At 37.0% G+C, this 19,795-nt stretch overlaps 1 protein-coding gene across 2 annotated transcripts in view; it reads left to right on the forward strand.

Moving 5' to 3' along the window:
* Positions 1-453: 453 nt before the first annotated feature.
* Positions 454-19,795, forward strand: part of CLCN3 (chloride voltage-gated channel 3) — a 71,509-nt gene continuing 52,167 nt past the window's right edge. The window contains exons 1-2 of one of the 2 annotated variants that reach the window (XM_037133968.2): positions 454-919; positions 10,669-10,844. In XM_037133968.2, coding sequence (XP_036989863.2) covers positions 10,685-10,844 — 160 coding nt within the window. In that variant the 5' untranslated portion in view covers positions 454-919; positions 10,669-10,684. The remainder of the gene's footprint in view (positions 920-10,668; positions 10,845-19,795) is intronic. The other variant, XM_037133979.2, reaches the window with a different exon arrangement.

Below are 19,795 nucleotides of genomic sequence, written 5' to 3' on the forward strand. Positions count from 1 at the left end.
CGGCCTTTCAAGCGCTGCTCTGGGACGCTGTCTTCTCTCCCCAGCGTGGAAGTGCAGCTCCTCGAGGGCGCTGTTGGAGGCGCGCGTCTCTAGACTTCGGAAACACCTTTTCCGGAGGCAGCCGCCTCCAGTCCCTTCACGAGGTCACCAGCGGGGCAAACAGCAAAAAGGAGTGACGCTAGCCGACCCACAGGAAAAGCTTCACACCCAGAGCGGCCTCCTGCCGGGTGCTCCCCACTCCCGCGGCCGGTTCCTCCTAGCGCCCCACCCCCTGTCTCCGCATTGCCCAATAGGCGCCTTTGCGGAGCTGGCTTGGCCGGAGGAGGAGGAGGTGTTGGGGCGGCCGGACGCCGAGCGGCCGTTCACGTCTACGCGGTGACGTCACGCGCCGGCGCACCTGTCGGGCTGTGGATTTTTTTGCGGCTTTTCTTTCCCTTCCGTGGGTCGGGGCCGCTCTGTTCCGGAACCAGCGGCACCTTTCCTGTAGTCTAAGTTCGCTAGCGGCTGGAATCCGGCTGCCTGTTGAGGGAGGAGGGTGTGGTGGGTTGAACGCCATTCTACTAAATCCTGAGTTAGACCATGGATTCAGTTTTAGTCTCTTAAAAAGAAAGTGATGTTGGAGGTTATTTTTAATTTGGGGTAGCAGCAGGTTGACCCCAGGGCCCAACGCAAGGTGATTTAACTTTATGCTGCTCCTGTGTTTGGAGGAGGACCAAAAAAAAGTCCCACCTGGCAAAATTTCCATAACCTCTTCAGTAGAAAACTCCAGGTATTTAAAAAATTGCGATAGTTCTTGTTGTGTCAAGCTTCTTCAGGTGGAGCTCCCAGGGTTAGCTAGGTTTTGGGTTTGAAACAGATGCAGAGTCCAAAGGCAGTGCAGAAAACAGCCAACGATTTTGCTATGCCTCTGAGCTGCAAGGTGAGTTGCATTCTGTGAGTGAAAATTCGTTAGCTGTCCTGTTCACGGTTTTTGGGTCAACTGTGATGCCAAGGCTGTTATCTTGGTTTATGTATAACAAATGTACCTACATGATGTTAAATCGACGCCGATGAGCTATATACCCTCGAACACACTGTAATATTTCACCCGTTTGGTCCAGGGGACATCGAGGGACCTTTGAATAGAATGGAAGTAGGTTGCAGGAAAAGATTAAACTTGAACTCAGAGAGTGGGATTTACTTTCTCTAAATTTGCCCAAATTTGAAGTACATATCGAGTTTTAATTTCTTTAGGTTGATGTGTATATGTAAAACGTTTGTATTTTGATCTTGGACCAGAAGCTTCCTTAGAATGTCAAATTAATTTTGCATGTGCTTCGTTTGTGTAACATTTTAAAACTGGAACACATAGAAAACAATTACATTTATATATGAACATTTATTACAATTGAGTCAACAGTGAGCATACCAGGGTTTGGGGTGTTTTTTTTTGGTAATTCAGAAGTTCATTTCTGCAAACTATGTAAACTTTTTTGATCTATGCATTCAGTTACTGCACTATCATTGTGGCTTGTGTCATTGGTTATTAAATCTTTCCAAAAATGATTTTTTCATCTTCAAAGAGCTAATTTAGAAATTTTTTCTTGATGAGGTTTGTATGGAAGTGATTTAACCAATGTCAGTTTTATGTGCCTTATTCTGCATTTATATACCTTATGTGATCACCACATGTTTAATAACTCAAAGACTTTGATTCTTTGCTTGAAAAATGGGTCAAATGATTTAGGAGAGTGTCTGAATGCTTAGTACGTACATCGTTACTTGGAAGTTGTTCTAGCATGTGTTTTCAACAATATGGTGCTTGATAGGAATGCAAATATTTAACCACATTTTGGATGTAGACAGTTCAGGGAAGCAGATTTGCTGAGGTTATGATTTTTGTTAGTAAACTGGCATTTTTTCAGGTCACGTTGGTGTTTTGGCTTTCCATTTCCTGTTGTGACATGATAGTAATAATTTTCAGACCTCTCAGGAAGCCAGATTTGATCTCTGTGGTGGGTCATATATCAAAGCAGTATCCAGTGTATCCTATGGGTTTTGGCTACTATGACTGCTTTGTAGAACTTTCAGCTAAGTTTCTAATCAAACTTGTTAGCAGTGATCTAAAACTTAAGACATAGTAAGTGTTAATACTTGTTGAGTGAATTCTGTGATGCAGGATCTTTCCTAAGTGGTTTTTGTAGATTACAGTATCTCAGTTCGCACACCAACTCCATGAAGTAGGCCCTTTCCAGTGTTCCTATTGTACCAATGCAGAAACTGAGGCGTACAGGATTTAATTAATTTGCCCAAGGATTCAGTAAGTGTTAGAACTGAGACTGAAGCCTGGCAGTATGACTTCAGAGCTCTTGCTCTCAATGGCCACATTATAATGCTGGCAAGACTAATTAAAATGCTACAAGAAAAGATAGGATGAGAGAGGTGGCTGGGTTAATTTATTTTTCAGTTATAAAAGTAATTACAGAAACTCTGGAATTCTTTTTTTCTTTAAAACTCTCATTCTCCCACTCTAATAAACCCTGTTTTTGCATTTTTGTCATATGCACATTCACATAAACACTGTACCTTTGATTCATTTTGGTTGTTAAAGATAAGTGTTTCTTAGTTAAATATAAAATGGAGGATGAAAGCATGTGGGGAAACTGGCCATCCGCATTGCTAAAATATGGAAAGATTTTGATCTGCAACTTTGGCACCAAATTAAATATATTTCTTGACCTCATGGGAAGTAGTCGAACATTTTGTCTTGTAAAATTGTGAAAATTACTTGGTTTTCAAAGTGTAAGCCTTCCATGGCACCTTTTTATTGGATTTTGTTTACTTTTTTCCCTTGTTATAGTCTGAGCCTTGTATTTGTGTGTTTATCCTTTTAAAATCATCTGGCATTTAACTTTGGCATGGCTCTAATATTCTTTATGAATCAAGGAAATTTTCTTCAGAGTAGACAACTACTTCCTTTAGGAGTTATCCATTTCATACCTTTTTGAAGAAAAATATAAGGCATAGCAATTTGGACATCCAGCTAACTTAACAGTTCATATTAACAGTAATCAGTAAATGACAGTAATCAAGTAATGTTAACTTTTGGGAGAAATCAGTTATAAATCGACAGTTTGTGTCAATAAATTCTTAACTACTGTGATGTCACAACCTGAGTGTCATGACGTTGTGCCATGGTAAAATCAATTTGAGAAGCTTTTCACAATTTTTGTTTAGGAAGTTAATGCTCATCACAGGTTTTCTCAAGAATCATTCTTACACTGTTAACTATTGCAGTTCTAGATGCAGATATGCTTTATTACTCATGCTTATTTGAGCATGAAACCATTGACTGGATTTGTGCTCTGTGCACATCCTCATCTCCAAGTGTATTTGTTGCCTTCTTGGCTCTATAGTTTGATGCAAGCCAATACTTTTGCTTTATTTAACAACCTCTTCACCCATTTCTGCCCCATAAAATCCCACTGACCTTTTAAGGTCCAACTTATGCATGTTTTTTCCAAAGAAGGTTTCTCATCATCAAATACAGTGGAATATGATCTTTTTTCTGAGCTCTTGTAACAATTCTTGTGTCTTCTGTGATACGTCATACATTGCCTTTTATTATGTAGATGTGTAGTAATTTATGGGAAAATATCACATCCCTTTTGGGCATGGTAAAGTAATTTATATTGAAGGTTACTGAAAGCTGTAAGTTGTGTACAAATATGCTATTAATAATAGAAATTGTGTTAATATTTTTTACAATTTCTGGTACATTAGTAGCTGTTCTATAAACATTAGTAAATGAATAAATTATTGTTTCAAGTTATTGTCACATTTTAATGTGTTCAGTACTTAGCATATTTCTTAAAATGAAAACTCTTCTTATATTAAAATGCTTCTTCCTTACCATTTTAAAGATTTCTTCTTTACTATTCCCTACATTTTATTAGTTACCATATCCTCTTAAATATTTCTCAGAATCTTTCTACTCCTCCAAGTTGCTATGCCTTATTTCAGTATGTCCTTGATATTTTATATATTTGGAATTGTTTAAGGGTCCACTATAATAAGGATCACCTCACCTAACTTCTCTCCCTATCTTTAGCCTTCAGTCTCTTGCCCTTCTATCTGTCTTTCACAGTACTGCCAGCATTGGTCTGCTAAAGTTCATATCTGATGTGTGGTTTCTCTCTTCAAACTTTTAATGGTTTTCTAAGTGTATAAATGAGCAAAAATGAAATGAGTTCCTTAGCATGACGTGAGTTGACCTGGCCTGTATTCATCTCTCCCACTACTCTTTAGTCCCCTTTTTCTTCTCTTCCATAAGCCCAAACCTAAGCAGGTTTTGTTACTATGCTGCTGTTTTTGCACATTTTTTTTGCCTATATTGACTCTATTTATACTTAGACCAGGTAACTCATTCTTATTATTGAGTACTCAACAGAAACCTTCCCTCTGTTACTACCTGTTCACAAATTTTCCCAGGCAGCATGCTATTGCTTTTCAGTGTTAATTATCAAATACCTTGTGCATAGCTCTCCGGTGGTACTACTCACACACTATGCTGTGGTTATTTGTCTGTCTTTAACTTCACTGCCTTGGGAACAGGGAGCATATCTTACTTATTACCCCAGCACCTGGCTTTGTGCCTGGTATATGTTCACTGATGAGTAAATGGTTGTTAAATGAATTAGTAAGCATCTCTGAAAACTAACTTCGGCTACTAGGTAGATGGTGATCCTGTAAACTCCTATGGGGAGATTAGGAGGGCAGGTAAGTTTGGGGCAAATACTTATTCAGTCTTGCTGAATTTGAGTTCCCATATGACATCTAAGTAGAGGTGTGCCATGAATTTGTTATGCATTTGTTATTCATTCATGCTAGAAATGTTAATTGACCCAGAAAGATTTTGTAGATATAGACTAGATTATTCTAAAATTCATATAGAAGGGCAAAGAACCTAGAGTAGCTAATATAATTTTGAAACATAAAAATAGTGAGAAATTAATATATCCGTTTTCAGAACTTATAATTAAGACGGTAGTATTGCTGTAGAGGTACATAGATCATTGTAACAGAACAGAGAATGCTGAAGTAGACCCACACAGATATGCACAACTAATTTGGGCAGAGGCACAGAAACAATTCAGTAGAAGAAAGATAACTTTTTTAGCAAATGATGCTGTAAGCAATTGGACATCCATATGTCAAAAAACAGAATAAGTAAACAAAAAAACCCAAAACAAATCTCAAGCTATGTCTTAAACCTTATGTCAGAATTCACTTTCAGTGGATCATGGAGTTAAATGTAAAATATAAAAGTATAAAACTTAGAAAAAAATTCAGAAGAAAATCTTTGCGAGGTGGGTTCTTAGTTTTCATACCACAAGCATTGTCCATAAAGGAAGAATTGATAGATTAAATTTCACTAAAATTAAATACTATTGATCTGTGATAGGCCTGCTTAAAAGGAATAAAAGCTACAGAGTGGGAGAAAATGTTCACAAACAGCATATCTGACAAAGGACTAGTACCTAGGATATATATTTTAAAATATAAAACTCGGCAGTAAAAAAGCAATCCAGTTAAAAAATGGGCAGGAGATATGAGCAGTCGTTTCGTTGAATAGGATATGGAGATAGCAAATAAGTGTATAAAAATGTTCAACATTATTAGTCATTAGGAAAATGTAAATTAAAACAACGAGAGATCACTATACACCTATTAGAATAGCTAAAATAAAAAATAGTGACAACATCAAGTGCTGGTAAGGACATGGTGAAACTGTAAAACCTATACATTGTTTGTTGGAATATAAAATTGGCAGTTTCTTAAAAAAACGAGATGTGTTCCCTGGCCGGTGTGGCTCAGTGGATTGAGTGTTGGCTTATGAACCAAAAGGCCACTGGTTCGATTCCTGGTCAGGACACATGCCTGGATCTTCATTGGGTGAATGGTTAAATAAACTGGTACACCCATACCATGGAATACCACTCAGTGATAAAAAGGAAAGAATGATTGATACATACAACGACCTACATGAATCTAGACAATTATTCTGACTACAAGAAGTGAATCCCAAAAGTACCATAATGAATGGTTCCATTTATGTGACATTCTTTTTTTTAAGATTATATTCATTTTATTTTTAGACAGAGGGGAAGGGAGGTAAAAAGGGAGGGGAACATCAATGTGTCATTGCATCTCACGTGCCCCCCCCACCAGGGACCCAGCCTGCAATCCAGACACACGCCCTGACTTGGGATTGAACCTGTGACTCTTTGGTTCACAGGCCGGCGTTCAATCCACTGAGCCACACCAGCCAGGGCTATGTGACAGTCTTTAAATGGTGAACTTACAGAAATAGAAAATAGATTACGGGTTGCCATATGTTAAGGAAGAGGTGGGAGGGGTGCTGGAAGAATGTGGTTGTAGCTGTCCAAGGACAACAAGAAATGGAAATGCCCTGTATTTTGACTTTATCAATGTCAGTATCCTGATTGTGATATTATGCTATAGTTTTACAAGTTACTATTGGTAACTAAGTAAAGGGTACGAGGATCTCTCTATATTATTTATTACAACTGCATGTGAATCACAATTATCTCAAAAAGTTTCGTAAGAAAAAAAATAAAGAAGTGGTATGTGCCAGTTGCTGTGCAAACGATTGAACATGTAATGTTGAGCAAAAAGTGACACAGTGCCAGACCTCATGATACATTCTAGAAGGGAAGACAGACATTATTTAAATAATCACATAAATAAGTACAATATTACAACTGTGATAAGTGCCAAAAAAGAGAAAAGGAGAGCTGTAAGAAGTAACAGTGAAAATCTGGTTTGGTCAGGAAAGGTCTGCCCAGGTAGTAAGTAGATGAAGGGAGATTTTCCTTACTAGCTGCATGGTTTGGGCAAGTTATTTAAACTCTTTGTGCTTCAGTCTCCTCCTCTGTTAAATGGGAATAATAATAGCACCTAAACTTTAGGGTTGTGATTGCATTAAAGACAAATATCAAATGAGTTAATTTGTGACCCGTATAGGTTAGTGCTTAATGTAAACTTTGTTTAAGAATTTGTTAAATGAATAAAGGGATACTTGTCCTGAAGTATGAGCAGGAGAGTTGATTAAAGAGGAGAAGGAGGCAGAGGAATCAATAAAAGTAGAGGCTAGAGACAGGAAAGCCTGGTAGGACTGAGAGAAAGATTAGTGAGCCAAGAATACTGCAAGAGGTACACGCTAAAAAAAAAAAATGGAGCTGGAGAACTAGGCAGAGGCCAGGCTGCATAGGGCTTTGTCAGTTAGTTGCCTCTTGTCTGCTAAGGGTGGTGAGAAATGATTAAGACTAATCTCTCCCAGTGGGAGAGATTACTGGTCAGACTTGCGTTTAGAAAAGACCACACCGGCTACCATGTAGAGCTCGCAAAGATCATGCCAGAATTTAACGTGGCAAACCAGGCTTTATCCCTGGAGATTTTCATCAGTTTATTGCTATAATCTTCATAACTCTCCAAAAATATTTGCAAGCTCTTATGTGTCTATCATAATGTTTCGAATATGTATTGGACAATTAGAAAGGAAAAGATGGCTGTAGTATTGTTTTCACATGCAAAATTTCAGGTGCTGTGTTATGATTTAAATAGCGTTTGGGGACCAGCCTGGGAATCTCGTTTAGAACTTAAAAAGATGTAACACTGATTCCAGATTGCTCCTTTCTATTTCCTTTATGCTGTCATAGTTTTGAGTACTTTTCGGTAGTGCTGCCCATAAAAACATTTGTGCTTTAACTGTCAGCCACATATGTGCAATTCTAAACTTCTTAGGAGCCACGTTAAAAGGTTAAAAAAATGATGAGATTAATTTTGATAATATATTTTATTTAACCCAATATATCTGAAGTGTTATTTCAACATGCAATCATTATAAAGTTATTAATGTAATACTTGATTTTTTTTCTTGTAAAGTCTTAAAAACCCATGGGGTGTTTTACCTTAGAGCACATCTCAGTGTGGACTGGCCGTGTTTCCCTGCTAGTGGCTGCGTTGAACAGACAGTGCAGGTCGAAAGGTTTCTGGGTTAATAGGAGTAGTTGGTGTGTTTTTTTAAGTTATCAGATTTATGGAAATACTAACCTATGCAGCCGTGAGTTTAATAAACTTTTGGAACAGAGTTGGTTGCTCTTGTTATAAAGAAAGGTGTGGAGTTCTAGATATCTCAGAGGTGTTAGTGAAATGAAGTTTTTTTAAACATTTTGAAAGAGTTAAGTTGCCACACTTAGGGTTTTTGAGGAGCTTTTAGGAATAAAATGGAGGATATATGTTGGAACTTGCTGATTGAGGTCTCAGTATATAGAAAGTTTTAGTTATTTTAGAGCGATTTCTCAGTGATATGAAACCTGTAACTAATGTTTATTTGATTCACGTTATATGTATAAAGGCCTTCTAGACGGATTATCAGGTAAAGAAGGGAGGAATAGAATGTCTGTTCTTTGCAAAATCTTAGCCTTCATGCTTTGATACATCAAAATTAAAATGATTCTCAAACTATTAATGCTTATTTCTTTAAAAAGCCTTTGGTTATTTACTGAAGAGCCATAATACTTAATTTGATTGCTTTTTTGGACATTGCAAAAATCTTACTACGGTTATTTTCATTCTATTCTGTCTTAACATTTACCTTAAATATTAAACTCTTGCTTTAATTAGTACATTCTAAAAAATGTCAATATGTAATAATAGGCCATCTTTGGTAGAGGTAACCATAAGACATTAATGAAGTTATAAAGCAGTACATATTTAATTTTTTCTTTGTTGAGGCAGACACCGGCCTGCAGTGTCCGCGTCATTATAGATGAAATGAGACGTTCACACGGACTTACCGAGTCTGGTGGAAGGAAAGGGACAGCATGGCTTTTCTCTCAAGGGGAGCAAAAGCCAGTGGCTCTTGCCAGGACAGGCCTTTATGGGGTTCTCAGCACATTACATGGTGGTCCTCATTTACTATGCACAAGTTCACTTTAGGTGGTTACCTTTTACAGGAAACAGGAGCTAGTGTCGCTACACACATCACAGAAGAGGGATATTTGCAAATGAAAAGGGCAAAAGTGATTGGACCGGTTACCCTGGTCCTAGGAAGGTTCAGCATGGATTTTAGGAAGTTATTTTGCAGTAAATGTTTGCTACTGGCCACTGGGCCCACGCCACGCAGAATGGTGTCGTACACTTCGTAACATATGTGCTAGCTTTTTGTTATTGTTCCAAGACCAGGTTAATACTGATCGTTTACCTCATTGCTTGAATAAATAATTTGACATTTATTATCTATGTATTATGTACCAGTCACCACCAGATACTGAGAATGGAGATATGTTCCAAGGAGCTCTCAAAATTTTACTTTCTGTAAATTAGGAAATGGATGTATTAAATCTGTTTTTTAAAAGATTTTATTTTTTCATCTTTAGAGGGGAAGGGAAGGAGAGAGAGAGAGAGAAATATCAATGTATGGTTGCTTCTTGTGAATCCCCTGCTAGGAACTGGCCTGCAACCCAGGCATGTGCCCTGACTGGGAATTTAACCTCGGTTGTTTGGTTTGCAGGCCCGCACTCAATCCACTGAGCTATGCCAGCCAGGGCTAAATCTGTTTAAAATAGTGATATTTTATTTTTCTAAAAAATATATATAAAAGCTTTACAAATATTTTTTAAATTATTATAGCTCTTTGATGTTATTTTCTATATGCAGAAGAAAAATTTATTGAGGACAAGAGATTGTCTTAAAAACACTTTAAGTCTTCACTCCTAGAATTCAGCGCTAAAATTAGAGTATGCTTAGTTCCTCTCATCTTTTATTTCCTGTATATACTTATTATGACATATGTAGTAAGTCTTGTTTTACAAGGCTTACTGGTTTGGCTATTTTTACGACTGTCTTTCAACTCCTACACATGAACCTTCCAAGTAGATTGCTAATGTGTACCATTTTGATGTTGAGCAAGTAGGTAGATGCATTTTTAAAATATCAAACTATGAGTAAACCAATAAAAACGTATGGTTATTTGGTACTACCTGCTTTGAAAACATGAGAATTGTTACATATTATATTTTCCATGACTGCTATTTGACAATGGGCTCTGCAGATTTAAATTTTTTAATGAAAAAAGAATGAAGGTAATATTAAAGTAATTTAAATTACAGCATTTAAAACTTGTACTTGCCTCTCTTAAAATATGCCAAGGGACCTGGTACCCTCAGACCTGGTACACTTTCAGACCTGGTACCTCAGCCATCTTGTTCCTTTCCCCTGAGGACAACTTTCTTGGAAATCCCTCCAGAGATAGTCTGTACCTGCAATGATACACTGCATTCACCCCCTCCCTCACATATGTTGTAGTGTATTGTAAACACTTCTCTGTACTTTGTTCTTCAACTTAACAGTCGATCTTGGAGATTGTTTCACTCATATACCTCTGCCTAAAGAAATTCTTAATTCTATTTTACAGCTGCACAGTGAAAATAGAATTATTAAATCATCCCAAAAGACTTAACATGGTAGATGTTGAGCCGTTGTTACAGTGAATGAACTTAATATTTTTTCAATACAAATATCAGAAGTTTCTTTCTGTCATGTACTAGATAATTTTTATTATGGGTTGAGAAAATGTTTAAACAATTTTTCTCCTTTTTTCAGATAACCAGACAGCTCAATGGAGTCTGAGCAACTGTTCCATAGAGGTTACTATAGAAACAGCTATAACAGCATAACCAGTGCGAGTAGTGATGAGGAGCTTTTAGATGGAGCAGGTGTCATTATGGACTTCCAGACTTCTGAAGATGACAACTTGTTAGATGGTGACACAGTAGTTGGTAAGTTTGGCTTTACAACTCTTCATATTTGTAGTCATGATAATCTATGAACCTGTATATTTTTGTTTTATTGAGTTTGCGTTTTTTGAGTAACTTTTTAAAAATTGAGGTGATCCGTGTAAAACCACTTTTAAAGTGTACCATTTGGTGGCATTTCACACACTCACAGTGTTGTGCAACTATTGCTTCTTTCCAGTTCCAAACAAACATTTTCATTACCCCAAAAGAAAGCCTTGTATTTGGATGAACTTTAAAATTTAAACATAACGTGACGCAGAGATATACACAACTGTAATCGGGGTTCTCCGAGGAACAATTAATAGGATTAATACTGATATGTAGGAAGATACTTATGAGCGATTGACTCACATGACTGTGGAACCTGAGAAGTCCCATGAACTGCTACCTGTGAGTTGGAGGCCCAGGGAAGTTGCTGGTATAATTCTAGTCCAAACCCAAAAGCCTGAGAACCAGGGGAACCAGTGGTGAAGTCCCAGATTGAGCCCTGGATCCTGGAGCCCTGATGTCCTAGGGCAGAAGAAGACAGATGTGCCACCTCAAGCAGAGAGCAAATTCACCTTTCTGCTTCATTGTTCTATTCAGACCATCAACTGAGTGGTGGCAACTTTCTTTGGTGAGGGCATGTTTTTTCAGTCTCCCAAGTCAAATAAGTGCAGTCTCTTCTGGAAGGACCCTCACAGACACATATGCAAAATAATGTTTTACCAGCTATCTGGGCATTTCTTAGTCTGGTCAAGTTGACACACAAAATTAACTGTCACAACCACCATCAAATTTTAAGTGTGGAAACTGATGAATTTCTACAAAGTGAACACCTCATATAATTACCCCTCTATCAAGAAAGAAAACATTATCAGGACCCCCAGAATCTTCCCTTGTTTCCCCTTCCAGTTTCAAAGGTAACTACTATTTTGATTTCTATTGCTGTACATTAGTTTTCAGGTATTTACTTTTATATAAATGGAATTTTATATATAAACTTTTGGGTCCAGTGTCCTTTACCAATGTTTTGAGATTCACCTATGTTGTTGACTATAGCAGTAGTTAATCTGTTTTCATTGCCTTGTAGTACCCATTGTGTAAACATGCTGCAATGTATCTATTCTATCCATTCTGCATTGTTGATGGATATTTAGAGGGTTTTTTTCCAGATTGTGGTTGTTAATAAAATACTAATGCTGCTGTGAATTTTCATGTACATATGTTTTCACACACATTATGTAGACAGTTCTGTGCATTTATGTCTTGGAATGAAATTCTTAGGTGACAGGGTATGTGGATCGTAGTGCTGCCAGATACTGTCGAAGATGCTTCCAAAGCGCTTGCAGCACACACACGGTACCACTCCTGTGGGAGCGCCTGGTTTGTTCCACGTCTTCACAAGTTCTTGTTTAAAAAAATTTGGCTCTTCTAGTGTGGGTTCAGTCATCTTGAATTTTGATCTTAATTTACATTTGCAGATGGCTTATGAGTTGAAGTGCCTTCTGTGTGTTCATTGGCTTTTTAGATCGCCTCTTTTGAAGTGCTCGTTCCAGGTTTTTTTGGGTTTTGTTTGCCTATTTTGAAAGAGTTCTTTATGCATTCTGATTATGGGTTCTTTCTCATGTATATGTATTGCAAATTTCTTACCTGTCCGTGGTACATCTTTTCACTCTTAGTAGTATCTTTTAATGAATATGTTGCCAGTTTTAATAAAATCTAGTTAATCTTTTCCTTTTCTCTTTGTGTTTTTGTTTTCAGATATGTTCCCATACCTCAAGGTCATGAAGATCTTTTCCCATTTTCTTTTAGTTTTATTTTTTGTGTCTGTCACACTTATAATCTACTTGCAATTAATTTTTGTATTGATATGAGTTAAGGGTTCAGATTCATTTTTTTCCGATATGGAGAACTAGTTGACCTAACACCAGAGGTTTTTTTAAAAAATAATTTTGTATCTACCAGAAGATATAAGAGATTAATAAAAGGTCTAAAATTTATATTCCATGTGACAAGGTCATGATAATTTTAGCTATGATAAATTTGAAAGGAAGTAGTTATCACAGACATTTAAAAAGAATAAAGCATTCTCCCAGTATCCACAAGATGCCTGTCTTTGAGTAATATTTGACTATATCTTTTGAGTAAATAGTTCTGAGACTTTTTGTTTTCAAAATCTCTTTATTCTTAAAAGGTTATGCCGAAGCCCTTGACTGTTGTGGCGTAGTTGGTTCAGCCTCCTACTGCATAGTGAAAGGTCACCAGTTCAGTTCTGGGTCAGGGCACATGCCTGGGTTGCAGGTTGGGTCCCTGGGGTGCAGGAGAGGTAACTGATTGATGTTTCTCACACTGATGTCTCTTTCCTCTCTTTCTACCTGCCTTCCTCTCTCTCTAAAAATAAATAAATAAATCTTTTTAAAAAACTACTAAAGACTCTAACAAGCTTTTTTAAAAAATGTACATTACAGCTATTAATATTTACCATATTTAAAATTTAAAGAAAAATTTCAATACTTTATTAATTCATTTTAAAATAACATTAACTCAGTACATTATAATGTTAATAATATTTATAAATAACTATATTCTCCAAAATAAAAATAAGAGAAGAGTGGCATTGTTTCACGTTTTTATAAGTAACGGCTAGCCTGATAGAAAACTAGTCTTTGTTGCTTCTGTGTTTGATTTGTTGTGATACATTGGTTGGTTGGAGCATATAAGAAATATGTGCTTATGCATGTACATACACATATATAGTTGCTTTTTGAACGAAGTGGGTTTGAACTGCACAGGTTCACTTGTATGTGGATTTTTTTCCCAATAAATATATTGGAAAGATTTCTTTTGAGATTTGATAAAACCAAAAAGTATGTAGACTAGGAAAATCAAAAAATTAAGAAAAAGTTAGGCATGTCATGAATGCATAAAATATGTATATATTTTGTTTTCCATATGATTTTCTTAATAACATTTTCTTTAGGCAACTTTATTGTAAGAATGCAATATATCATACATACAAACTATGCGTTAATTGACTATATTATAGGTAAGGTCAACATCAGACAGGCTATTAGTTTTGGGGAAGTCAAAAGTCATACATGGGTTTTTGACTGTAGGGTGGAGTAGAGTTGCTGGTGCCCCTAACAACGCCCCCTCCCAAGTTGTTCAAGGGTCAACTGTATGAGAATACCAGTATGCATTTGTAAGAAGTATATAAGAAAATTTGACCTTATACAAATACATAGTTCGAAAAGGAAGAATCATTTAAATGTCCTTTCAGATCATTTTGGATATTCTTCTTTAATACTAAACCAAAACTCGACAAATAGTAATTTCTTAAAGGTTAACTGCAGTGTGGAAACTGAAACCATATTAATGAGCATTTTATGCCACGTGAAATTGAAATGCATTGGCCTGTCTTGTGCTCTTGAGTGGATTTTATTACCCATGCATGCTTTTATAATATCACGTATTAGTCATTTGGAAATCAATTCACTGATATATTAGTTTGCTAGGACTGCCATGACAAAGTACCATCTATTGTGTGGCTTAACAGAAATTTATTTTTTCACAGTCCTAGAGGCTAAAGGCACAATATCAGGGTCTCGGCAGGGTTATTTCTTCTGAGGCCTTCGCTTGTAGATGGCTGTCTTCTCCCTGTGTCCTCACATGGTCTGTGTGTATCTGTGTCCTAGTCCCTTTTTATAAGGACATTAGTCATATTGGCGTAGGGCCCACCTCAGTGACCTCATTTAACATTAACTACCTTTTTAAAGGCCCTGTCTCCAATACAGTCACGTTCTGGGTACTTAGTGTGAGGGCTTTTATTGTAGGAGTGTCGGAGGGGCACAGTTGAGCATATAGCACATTTATTCAGATCTTGCTAGTATTCACACATTTTATTACACAAAGTCATTATATTTTTAAATATTGCCACCCATCTCACAGTCCCATCATAAGTCTTTAAATGTTGGGAAGCTGTCAGGTGCACAGTGGTGAATACAAGATTTCCAAATTTAATTTTTGCCTGAAAGCTCAAATCTTATTATTGGCAACAAATACTGTTTATTGTTTTACTTGAAGAGACAGTTTCACTTGATTCATTTTGAGAAAAATGTCTGCCAGAAACTAAGGTCCAAGTAACTGTAGTTTCTGTATCAGTTGTGTGTTTGAATAAAAATGATGTTTCATGAAAAAAGCAGCCACAACTCCAAAATCCACGAGTGATTTTTCTCAAGATGGAACCATTGTTCCACCGTATAAGCAAAAGTACTTTACGTATTCTTCCCATCTATCACACAGAATATTAAAAGGATGTACGTTCAAGAGTTGCCATTTAATAGAATGAAAATTTTTATATTTTTATGTAGGACATTTGGAATGGTCACAGGCCTTTTGGTTTTGGGGCATGCATGAGGAAAAGTATTTGATGACTACTAGTATATTTTGGTGCTACTGCTTTGATTTGTGCTAGATGCAAGCCATTGTACCCACTATTGCTGTAATACCATAAATAGAATGAAAAGACAAACAACATTGTATAGACTGCATAATGGCATCTACATTACTTGTAATGTATCTATGTGATCTGTAAGTATGTGACTTTACAAGATAAAAGGGATTTATTGAGTGGTTTTGATTTAATAAAGAGATAATGGAGAGATTATCCAGGATTATCTGGGTGACTCCTGGTAATCACAAGGGTCCTTAACAGAGGGAAGAGGGTGGATTAGAGTCTGATGAAAGATGTTAGAGTGGTAAGAGCAAGGGGACAGGAGCCAAGGAATGTAGGCAGCCTCCAGAAACGGACAAAAAACAAGGAAGCAGATTCTCCCCTGAAGCCTCCAGAAGGAATACAGTCCTGCAGACACCTTGATTTTAGACTTCTGACTTCCAGGATTGTGAAAGAATAATCTGTATTGTTTTAAGCCATGAAGTTTGTGGTAATTTGTTACAGTAGCAGTGGGAAACTGATAACATATATCACTTAAATACATAAATGTATTTTTATGAAAATGTTTTAACCTGATAGACCCCCTGCAATAGATCTTGGGGATCTCCAGAGGCCTATAAAGTACACTTGACCAGAGAGCTTTGTTTTAAAATAACATAACTGCAAAATGCACATTGGGTAACTAAATAAGGTGACTTTCTATGTTGTAATATAAGTTATAGGATGGAAGGGCTTATATGAAAAGGATAAAAATCTGTCTATGTAATATGGTCCCAGTTCTCTTAAAATGTTATATACACCCACACACATTTGATGGGAGAAATATATCAAAATAAGGATTTTTCTCTTGGTGTTAGAATTTGGGTGTTTATTTCCTAATGCTTTGCAGTATTTTCCAAATTGTCACCAGTTTATAAAACTGTATTTATGAAACTTAGCCAAAACTTTCAAGTTATTACAAAGTAGGTATTTCAGTGTAGGAGGCCAGAAAACATTTTATTAATGCTTTATGCTTTTAAACTTTATGCTTTTCAGATATTTAGTCATATGGCAAGTGGACGTTTTTTGTACTCTTTGGCAGTGGAACCGCACCGCATGTTATCAGCAATTGGAGCTAGGTTCGGCAGCCTCGTTACTTGAGTTCTGGCTAAGAAAGAAGTCAGAGCCAAGACTCAAATGTAAGCAAAAGTTTATTTAGGAAGTCACAGAGGTAGAATAAGTGAGCTGTGGAAGAAGTGAGCCACCTGGGCTGTGTGGGCTGGAGAAAAAAGGGCCCTTGGAGTGTAGGAGAAGTAAAGGCAAAGGGACACACCTAAAGGAAGATGGCATGGTGAAGAGAGAGAATGGGGGGGGGAGAAAGAGATGGAGACAGTACTGGGTCCTTAGACCTAAGGGCTTTTATGTGCTCTCTGAAGGTGGGGATCTTAGTTGAGGTCCTGAGGGATTATCTCACTGGAATGGTCATCAGCTTTTTCATGTGTGTCCTTTCAAAGTCGTGGTCTCTACTGATTAGTCTGCACTAGGGGAAGCTAGTGGACATTGCATGTGGTCCTGATGCCAGCCATGGTGCAGTCGCGTCTGGTTTCCAGGCCTGGAGCTGAAACACAACGGAGGCCTAAATGTCATCTCTTGTTTGACCAAAACGCTGACACACATCGGAGGCTTCGTTTTTCAGAATACTTGATGCCAGTGAACCGCATTATCCTGAGGGCCTAATGCTTAAGGGAGTAGTCATTCATGGGCTTGTATGGGAGTCTTATGAGACTATTCTCTGGCCCCCTTGTACCTCCTCTAAGGAGGTTACCACAGGACTAACCACATGCCAGGGGAGGAGAGGTCAGGGGAGAGTCCAAACTGCATGACCAATGATATGAAAGGTTAAGGGGTCTAAATAGTAGGCTGGGGGGGAAGATCACCCTGGGGATGAGACCTTGTTTTCCCAGTTTTGCCCATTGCTAGTCACCCAGGGCTTTCTGCCTCGTGACATTCCATATGTGGCCTGTGTTTCTACTCTGTTCATGCCTAACTGCCTACTACACTCTTGCCCTGGCCCTTGTAGATAATAGCTTTGGGCATGTGCCCGTCTGTCATATCTTCAGGTCTCTCTACATGTTTCCTTTGCCTACAATACCAGTTATTACTTGTACATTGCTTCTTAGGTTAGACCTCATTTCCCCTAGAAAGCCTTACCTGACTTCTCAGGCTTGGGGAGGAGCCCCTTCTGTATAGTAAACTGCATTGCTTCTGTTCTGTTTGCTTTCTTGATTTTCCTTATTTGTCTTATTTGTTTATTGCCTTCCGTCCCCCTAGATTTAACTATATTATTCTTTAGTATAATTCTACTAATTCTTGTTGGCTTACAAAAGTATAAGTTACTTATTATATTGTCTGCATAGTTCTGTTTAGAGCTGCTCTGTTATATATTGAGTATATACTTTAACTCTTGAGCAATCTGATTTTTCTTATTTCTAATCTTTGTGGGGAGGGGATATTAGTAATCCCCTCATACGCAATTTATTTCACCCACCCTTCTTACAATGTTTAATACATGCGCTTGCACACAGTAGACACTCATTAAAAGCTTGTTGTTTTGTAGAATGTTCATCTATTTAACATATTTAGTCATATTTTATAATTTTTAGGAGTCTTGTCCTTTTTATTGATTGAACTAATATAGGTATATGTAGAAAAGTTTCGATTTAACTGGGTGCTTATGAAGCTAGTGGGATATTCAGTGGAGTAACAGGAACTGTATCACTCATCCATATTGTTACAACTATATTGCCCAGGGACCCACCAAAATGAGAGTACCATTCAGGAGGAAAAAGGCACAGGAGGGAAGGTACAGGTTATATTAATATTTAGCTCCTTAATATTAGTCAGTGCCATCACTTCTGGTTGTCAGTTTTTTTATCTGATAAATGAATGCAAAATATTTATTCCACCTACCTAACTCAGTTGTCTTTTATTTCTTCTTCTTGTCTGATTGCTGTGGCTAGGACTTCCAGTGCTATGTTGAATAAGAGGTGAAAGCAGACATCTCTGTCTTATTCTTGATACTAAGGGAAACACCTTTAGTTTTTGCTCATTGAGTATGATGTTAGCTATGAGTTTGTCATACATGGCCTTTATTATGTTGAGGAATGTTCCTTCTATTCCCACTTTGCTGAAAGTTTTTTTTAAATCATAAATGAGTCCTGGATTTTATCACCTGCTTTTTCTGTATCTGTTGGTATGATAATGTGATTTTTATCTTTCATTTTGTTTTTGTAGTATATCACATTTATTGATTTGTGGATATTGTAATAACCTTGTATTGCTGGAATTAATCCCACTTGATCATGGTGTATGATCTTTTCAGTGTGTTGCTAGATCCAGTTTGCTAATATTTTGTTGAGAATTTTAGCATCTGTGTTCATCGGGGTTATCAGCCTATAATTTTCTTTCTTTGTAGTCGTCTTTGTCTTTATCTGGTCAAAATGGATACATTCCTAGAAGTATACAATCTTCCAAAACTGTATCAGGAAGAATCAGAAAATCTGAGAGGACCAATTACAACTAATTAAATTGAAGCTGTAATAAAAAACTACCAGCAAACAAAAGTTCTGGACTACACTGGTTTACAGGTGAATTTTACCAGACAGTTAAAGAAGAACTAACACCTATCTGAAGAGGGAAGACTCCCAAACTTATTCTTCAAGGCCAGCATTATCCTAAGTTCAAATCCTCTTAGTATTTTGTTATTGATAATCCCCCTAATTCCCTTCTTGGCTCTGAATTCCTACTTCCTTGTTGTATTGGCAATTGAGCCAAGTTCTATAAGAAGCTCTCTTTTCCCCCATTGCAATGGTCCTGAATAAAACCTTTTTTACTGTTTTAACTACTGTCCAGCTCTGGTTTTTCTTTGACTATATATTTTCCATGTCTAAAATATAAGAATTCTTTTAACATTATTATCATATATAAAATATAAATAATTTTTTAAATCAAATATCTTGTCTATTTCACATTTCCCCAATTGTTTCATAAAAATTGTTTGTTTTTAATTCTGTAGCACCCTGCCTCCCCTTCCCTCTTTATCTTACTATTTATTTGTTGAAGAAGTTTGGTCATTTGTTTCCTGATTTGGGTTTAAGTTCCTGAGCTGTCATTTAACATGTTTCTGTGTTTTCTGTATTTCCTTAAATTGGTAGTTAGATCTAAAGGCAAAAAATAATTTTTTGAAGTAATTCTAATGTTGTAGATTTCTTGGATCATGTATTTTAGGAAGGGTTTAACATTTGAACGTTATAATATTATAGTCCTGATATATGTTCTACGTATAGCTCTATAGTTACGTAGTTAGAATATCCCCATCATCTGTTGTCATCTTTCTAGCCTCCCTGACTTACATACCTCAGAGAGGTTGTGATTAATCCAGTATCCCACGTCAAGTTGAAGTTAGAATCTGAAGTGCATGGGGAAGTGGAAATACCTTCCCCCCTGTGAATCTTAAGTT

Source organism: Artibeus jamaicensis, unplaced genomic scaffold, assembly GCF_021234435.1.
Source record: "Artibeus jamaicensis isolate MK-2021 breed Jamaican fruit bat unplaced genomic scaffold, CSHL_Jam_final scaffold_537, whole genome shotgun sequence".
Taxonomy (NCBI): domain Eukaryota; kingdom Metazoa; phylum Chordata; class Mammalia; order Chiroptera; family Phyllostomidae; genus Artibeus; species Artibeus jamaicensis.